At 41.3% G+C, this 8,228-nt stretch overlaps 1 protein-coding gene across 1 annotated transcript; it reads left to right on the forward strand.

Annotated features, from left to right (window-relative positions):
- The first annotated feature begins 3,612 nt into the window (after positions 1-3,612).
- Positions 3,613-6,069, forward strand: LOC146002930 (sodium-dependent proline transporter-like). The gene has a single exon (XM_083141088.1). The coding sequence runs from the start codon at positions 3,613-3,615 to the stop codon at positions 6,067-6,069; it is 2,457 nt and encodes an 818-aa protein (XP_082997214.1).
- Positions 6,070-8,228: the final 2,159 nt, after the last annotated feature.

Consider the following 8,228-nt stretch of genomic DNA (forward strand, 5'->3'; position numbering starts at 1 on the left):
AAATACAACGCATATATACGATAATTTTGTGTGTAACAAGAATCTATAGCCGACTTCCGTGGCTAGCATACTGCATTACAAAGCCAGGGCTCCTGGGTTCGAATCCCGGCATGGGTACGTGTGTTCTTTGTGAGTGCCCCTCCATCAATGTAATTATATCATCACTCATCCTCATCGTCGTGATTACCGAAAAACAGCAGAAAGCGACGGTAAATAATAAAAATCAAGCAAGAATCTGTACATTTTCAGTTATCGACATTTTCTTTCCTCATTTGAAATTGCGTTATTTATTGCTCTACTCTTATGTCATAAGTTAATAAGATTATGGAATACAGAATGATTTTTTTGAACGGTTGGTAATTTTCTTTCTTACATTAACTTCATTGCTTCTGGCTACTCTTCATTGTTTACCGTTCTCCGGAGAGAGGGCCAGTTTCGCCTAGGGGGTGGGTTTCGGACGACAAACCCTCCGTCCTCCCAGCCACAGATCAGGCCCGTGTTATTTCCACAGTTCCCTCGCCTCTTTCCCCTCGCGACCGCACCTGAGAATGCTCTATGTCTCGTAAAGTGGGAGGATGGCGCCCCACCACATTTCTCTCCAAGTTCCGTATTCCCCCGCACGGTGGCGTGCAAACTTCGCAATTGTCGCGGAACAATGAATACAGAACCGACTAACCAACGATCTATAAGCAATGGAATATTTGCAATTCAGACAATGTAAAAGCTAACTGTAATATTTGTTCACTTGCGGTTGCACACGGCAGTGCGGCGTCCGTATCGTCCTTATGACCGGCCGCCCCTGCCTGTAACAAAAGTTCAGGGATGATGCGTAGGGAGACAAAAGCATCAACACGAGATAACGAAGTCCAGCCCGAAAACGCCCCAGTCAAGAGTTATAAATCAAAACCGTAGTTGAAAGATAGAAGGTTCTATGGATGTGTTATAGGGGATGTGTTACAATATGCTAGTATATAAATTATGTCTGAACATGAAAACACTCATGTAAACTTCGCAGACAAAACAAAGCTACTGAGATGTTGAATTTTAACACCGAAGAAAGAGAACATGACAACATGAAGTATTGAATATTTTCACAGAGGTCCACTCATTTTTCTTTCACTAAAATTCAAGAACCCATTTTGGAATTGAATCATCGCTTCCTTTGTTATTTAAATATGTGAAGTTTTATATTAATTATAATAATTACATACATGACCATCAATAATAAAAAAACAATAATTGGACATGTGTCACACATACATTTTATCATTGAGCAGACTTTCAGCATAGTAATTATAATAATTACAAAAAATTACCATAATTACCAACTAACTGTACACTGTTACTGTTATGATACTAGTGGTTGAACATCAGTGGCGTAGCGTGTTTCTATGAAAGGTGTAAGGCTTTCTTAGATAAACCTGATCTGAATATTGGATAAAGAAAACCCAAAGATATTTTAATTAAATAGAATCTATTTGAATGTAAGTCATGCATGGGCTTACTTAATTTCAAACACAAAATGCACACACTCTATGTTAACAATAATAGCATATGTATGTATTACTTAATGAAAATTCTCATTTATACTGTAACTCGATCCGACGATCTCTATCACGTCGTCCTAGAATCGGGAGTTTCTGGTCAATTTTCCTATTAGCTCCTTTTCAGTGGATATCAGTCCCAAGTCAGATTTTCTTGCCTGAGTCTTGTGCTGCGTTGAAATGTATGAATCCTTTACAGTGCAGAAAACTACTTTTCCACCGACGAGCTTGAGGCAGGAACAGTGAGGAACAATTCTGTTAGTTTGTACACTTGTTCAACAGTTTCATTCAAATGGGTAGTACGCAGGTACTCATGAAGTTCAAACACTCTCTTTACTCGATATTCGGCTTCAGAATATATTACCTGTAGCTCAACTTTCAACTGGTAGCAATTGACAAATTTCGCATACAGCTTAGTTAAGGACACAAACTCTTCTTCTGGAAAAGCCATGTCATATTTTTATTCTTATTATTCTTTTTCTTTCACTAAAAAGCCATTTGTGGGAAATGAGTAGGATACAATTTGCAAATTCAAATGCATTCGAGAATATTACTCATTATCATGGTTACGATATTTGCGCACATTTTGAAAAGCAACTTAGTCAAAGGAAAAGGTAAACAAATCTGTAAATCATAACGCTAAGTATTACGTGTATGCTTTTAACATTACAGGCAACTGGGATGCATGCACCTAACTTTGCGGGTGCTGCCGGATCTAGGATTGCCAGACATTCCTCTTTTATCTTTAACTTCGCTGCTTCTAATGAAGGTAATATCCAACATTAAACCATTAATGAAGGTAATATCCAACATTAAACCATCTCTTTGTGAACTTAATAGTTAGTTTACACATTTAAAACGACACCCGTTTTGTTAGCTACACCTCCCATCAAGCATTGTTGAAACAACACGGGAGTCGATTTTCTTGGTTCTCTTCCGACCGTGGCAAACAGACGCAGCGGGGACAGAAATCTCGCCGGTTAGCACTTACTGGTAATGCGCCATACAGTGCGTGAGAATCGGGGCGCCCTGTCATTGGTTGAGAAGGTACTAAGTAAGCAAACACACTCGCCATGGGCGAGTCCAAATCATTTCTTCCATTCACCTACACGTAAGTCCTCTGAAGAAGCCTTACAGAGAAACAACTCGAATCAAAACAAGTCCTCAATTGTTTCGTTAAAAGTTCTACTTGAAGTCTGATATTGCTATGTGTGTTCAAGCGATAAATACAGGAATGAAATACGTTTTCCTCAATAATTTCAACTTGTAAGGTAGACTTAGAAGCCTTACGTGTTGAACACACATCCCAAGAGGGAGGCTTGGTAGGCCAATCACTTCATTTTTACCTCCTATGCATGTTACCTGATGATATGGTGAAATTGATGAAGGGAAACTCACAAACAACATCCATACCCAGGTGGGGATTAGAACCCGGGACCAGTTTTCTGTTAAATACACCTTGTGGCCAAATAGGCTAATCGGGACTGGATTCAGTTCAAAATGGTGCACGAAACACTGCAATGTTCCTTTGCCGGAACCCCTTGATTACGAGATGATGTCAGAAATGACTTTACACAAAATTAACTTGATTATGCAACTTCTTCAAACGTATTAAGCAGATTTATATCTGACTATTTATAGGTAAGCCGAACTAATATATACACGTCAATCAGAAATAACATTGTTAAGACATTTGTGTGAGTGTATATATGTGTGTATTTCGGATTTAGGGTTTGGAACTGGAAGAAACTTCCTGTAAACTAAAAAGACTAAATTCTGTTAAAGCCACTGTCACCGATTGAGAAAACTTGAAACTTCCCCTTCTTTATACTTTCTCGAAATTAACACTTCGAAATATTGGAAGACATCCCAATTATCTTGCACAGGGAAGGAGCAATGCCATGGATATTATTGATTGTTGATGTTTTAAAAATCGGTAAAGAGTTTCCATGGAATTAGTGCAGCGAAAAAAATAATTAGCACTATACGCATATTTTGCCATTAGCAAGAAAAAGAATAAAAAAAGAATAGATATTCACGATCAAAAGAGATAAAAGACAGTGACGTTATGGATAACACGTCAAGTGATGAGCAACCTCTGCCAAATATCGAAGAGAGCGAGTTGGATAGAACCGTAAGTGATGAAGTTGGGCCAGCAATTGAGACAGAACCTTCTGAAGCAATTGAGACCGAACCTTCTGGAGCAATTGAGACCGAATCTTCCGAAGCAATTGAGACTGAATCTTCCGAAGCAATTGACACCGAATCTTCTGAAGCAATTGAGACCGAATCTTCCAAAGCAATTGAGGCCGAACCTTCTGAATCAATTGAGACCGAACCTTCTGGAGCAATTGAGACCGAATCTTCTGAAGCAATTGAAACAGAATCTTCCGAAGCAATTGACCCCGAACCTTCTGAATCAATTGAGACCGAACCTTCTGAAGCAATTGAGACTGAACCTTCTGGAGCAATTGAGACAGAATCTTCCGAAGCAGTTGAGACCGAACCTTCCGAAGCAATTGAGGCCGAACCTTCTGAAAGCCCACTGAGAAAATGCAAATCGAAATTGGTTCCCCTCAAGAGATGCCGACAGAGTCTCTATGTTGAAGATGACGAAGATGAAGTAGACGTTCCTTCCAGAGTGGTGACGTTTGCAGATGTCGTCGAGGAGTACTCAATCAGCGATGACTCACGGTCAATAATCTCCGAGCTTCCAGTCCGACTGGAGACCAGAAGCATCACGTTGATGGAACCCGACGCACATCCCAGAGAAGCCAAGAAGTACTTGAAACGAATGGAGATGTTATTCTACTACCTCATCCCATGTATCGGCATCGGAGGCGTCTTCAGATTCCCCTACATGTGCTACATCCATCGAGGGGGAGCCTTCCTCGTCCCGTATCTGCTTATGATCCTTCTTTGCGGAATACCCATGTTCCACTTGGAGACAGTTGTTGGGCAGTTCACAAACAGCGGATACATCAAAATGTTTGGTGCGGCTTCCATAATGAATGGAGCTGGATATGCAACAGTGATCCTCAATATTTTCCTGTGTGCGTACGCAAGCGTCATCGGCAGTTATTGTCTTTTCTTCATGGTCTATCCCGTGAGCCAACTTATCGACTGGAGTGCATGCCAGTACTCTTGGAACGATGGAAACTGTACCGAGGTGAGAAATAGTGGCTTGGCAACCTTATCGGTGGCTCTGCAGAGTCCGTCGGAACAGTACCTCAACAAATTCGCTCTCAGAACATCGGCCAGTATTGATCAGCCTGGAGGACTCGTGTGGGAGCTGTTGACGTTCCATCTCTTGCTGTACGCTCTGATCATTGCTTGTTGCTCCATCGGCTGGAAAAGAATTCGAAAAAGTTTCTATTTTCTGATGCCGCTTGGATACGTAGCCATGGTAGTGATGATACTCCGTGCAGTCACTCTCCCTGGAGCAACGAACGGGCTTATAGCGTACTTAATGCCTGACATGAACGAATTTCTTAACGTCAAAACATGGGTGGACGCTGCAGTGCAAGCACTGTTCACCGTCGGTGCAGGACTAGGAATGGCGGTTCATCGAGCACGGTTCAACTACGTGAACAAGGACTGTTCGTGGGAAGTGTTCTGTGTTCCTGCTCTAAGCACAGTGGTCAGCATCATCTTTGGACTCATCCTGTTTTGTGGTTTGGGATATTTGCAGGCGCAGACAGGTATTCCCATGTTCTCTTTGGCAAAGGACGGACCAGCAGCTATGTTCTCAATATATCCTGCAATCATAGCCACCTTCCCCTTTCACCAGTTATGGCACGTGATCCTTTTCCTCTCTCTTGGCTTCATTACGCTCTCTTGGATAGTAATACAGCTGGACGCATTGCAGTGGAGTTTGTTAGACTTACACCCTGCACTGAAGAAGGAAAGAAACTTTCGCATCACAGTGACGACATTCTTACTGCTCATAGGCTCGGCACTCTGCCTTCGAGAGAATGGTATCTATTGGATGAAACTTCTCGATAACCACGCAACGCTAACGATAGTCATCATTTGCCTCATGGAACTGCTTGTTTTTGTATTCATATTCGGCATGAAAAACTACGCAAAACTTCTTGATTTTGTTTACGGTGCAAAGACTATTAATGTATTGTGGTGGTTGTGTTGGATTTTCTTGACTCCCGTAACACTGCTCGCTGTCGTTTGTGCCTTCGTGATCTACAACGAAAGGATTTCGTACGGGACAGAACCGTTCCCCCTTTGGACTGTAATAGCAGGGTGGATCATAACGTTCCTACCAGCAATTTTTTTACCAGGGTACGTTATATTGAAGGTATTAACCACAGAAGGAAAGCTGGTAGAAAAGTTACAAAATCTAGTCCGTGCATCTACTCACTTCGAACCAGAGAATGAAGCGGATGCGAATCGCTGGCTCGACTTCTGCAGACTGTATTCGCCCAACAGCAGCTTTGCGGATCGTGTATTATCGTTATTCTCACGGCGTTCACGTGATGTTGACGTTGAAAGTGGAGTAGCGACTGTATAATTTGCTTTCGTGTAGTGTACATATATAATTTCTTACAATGTATTCAAAATTTTAAAAATACAAATACTAAATGAACTTGTGTGAGTAAAAAGTAATTTTCCATGCAAATTTAACATGAAGATGTTCAAACTTCACATTGTAATCCATATTAAGGTTTACCTGTAGACGCTCCTAACAATAGAAGTGGTAATTCAATATGTGCCGTGGAAGCATCTTTCTCTGTTTGTAGTTTCGTCTGTTCCAGAAAAACGTTTCTAAAACCGGTTTTTAAAAATACTATATCTTTCAAATAATCATAAAATTCTGAAGAAATAAAAACAGCAAATCCGTGTGTGCTATTCTAAAAATAGAACTTCTCATCTCTTCCGTATTACATGTCAGCTCATTTGAATTTTAATTTGAAATTATTACTATATATAAACAGTGTAGGATCTACAAATGTTGGGCCCTCCTGCAAAATATTACTAACGGCCCCAAGACTGTAGCCAGAATTTTATTTCGGGGAGGGTAGCACCGACATCTAAAGAGAGAAAAAGTGTGTGGGGAGTAGAATCCCTGAGGATGAATTTCTCAGTACATTGCAACTTATTATACAATATGTTTAATCGAAGTAAAATTAATTTCCACTATGCAGTGTTTAAATTATATATTTGTAAGATTTCGGGTGGGGCTTCAGCCCCTGAGCCCTCCCCTGGCTAAGTGCGTGAACGGCCAGCTCTGTATGAACGTGCTTGGGAAAGAAAATGTCGAAGGTTTTGCTATTATTCAGTTTCTTCATTGTATGTGTGTAGAGATTTGATTTTAGTTCATCAACTTCGTATTTCTTCCACTTCTCGCTAATCGTAACGTAACAAGAATGAGTGGTGAACCAATGAAATTGATGAAGGAACACTCATGCCCGGGCATGGATTGGGATCAGATATCCCTGTACCTTGCTGTGCTAAGCTCTCTGCCACCAAGGTCGACATACTTCTGGAAAGTTAGGTAGAATTGAATTGAAGTTTTCCCAAATCAAATACACATGAAACTTTCGACAAGTTACTTTTGAGGGCTGTTTAAAGAGGCAACAATTGAACTGGGAATGATGGGTCGACATCCGTTTCAGATCATTTCTGTAATTTGCTGTGCTTTTGCTTTCAGTGTGGCAAGCGTTGGGTTGGTTCTGTAGTGGTAAGGAAATTAGGTTTGATGTCTTCCAAAGTAAATACCAATTTTGTTCTATTTACGGAGACTCCACGATGGCGTAGTTGTTGCGTCGTCGCCTTGTAATCAAGGGGTCCCTGGTTCGATGGCCAAAGAGTGGTTCAGATCCCACTTAAAACTGTAGGTCCAGTTCCGATTAGCCTTATTTAATATATAAAAATGGATGTGTGTGTGTTAGTTCCAGCATAACTCTCAAACGCTTGGAGCGATTTCAACCAAACTTGGAACATCTATCACTTGCAATCTCGAAAGAAATACTGTGGGGGTAAGACACCCCTGGCACCCCTATGGGTTGTGGGATCAATAGTTTTTGTGGTTGCTAAGATGAATAGTGACACTCGCAATGCCCTTCAACTCCAAGACGCCCCTAGGGGTGGATTGGGAAGGGGGACATGTAAAAATAATCGAAAACGACCAATATTAGTGAGGAATCCATACTTTTCGGGGTCGCTAAGATGAATAGTGAGACTGGCAATGCCGTTTAACTCCAACACACCCCAGCAGCCCTAGGGGTGGGGCTATGAAGAGGGTGACATGTAAGAATAATAAAAAACGACCTATATTAGTGTGCAATCCATAGTTTTCGGGGTCGCTAAGATGAATAGTGACGCTCACAATGCCGTTCAATTCCAGGACACCTCAGGCACTGCTAGGGGAGGGGGTGGGAAAGGGGGACATAAAACGACCGATATTAGTATGGAATCCATAGTATTCGGGGTCGGTAAGATGAATAGTGACACTCAAAATGCCGTTCAACTCCAAGACACGGCTTGCACTCCTAGGGGTAGGGTGGGAAGGGAGTGACAAGTAAAAATAATCGAAAGCAACCGATATTAGTACGGAATCTATAGTTTACGGGGTCGCTAAAATGAATAGTGACACTCCCAATGTCGTTCAACTCCAAGTTCATTTTGGACAATAGTTAGAATTCATTATTTTCCTATCTAATAGAAGAT

The sequence above is a fragment of the Lepisma saccharinum genome, chromosome 19, assembly GCF_977018435.1.
Source record: "Lepisma saccharinum chromosome 19, izLepSacc3.1, whole genome shotgun sequence".
NCBI lineage: Eukaryota > Metazoa > Arthropoda > Insecta > Zygentoma > Lepismatidae > Lepisma > Lepisma saccharinum.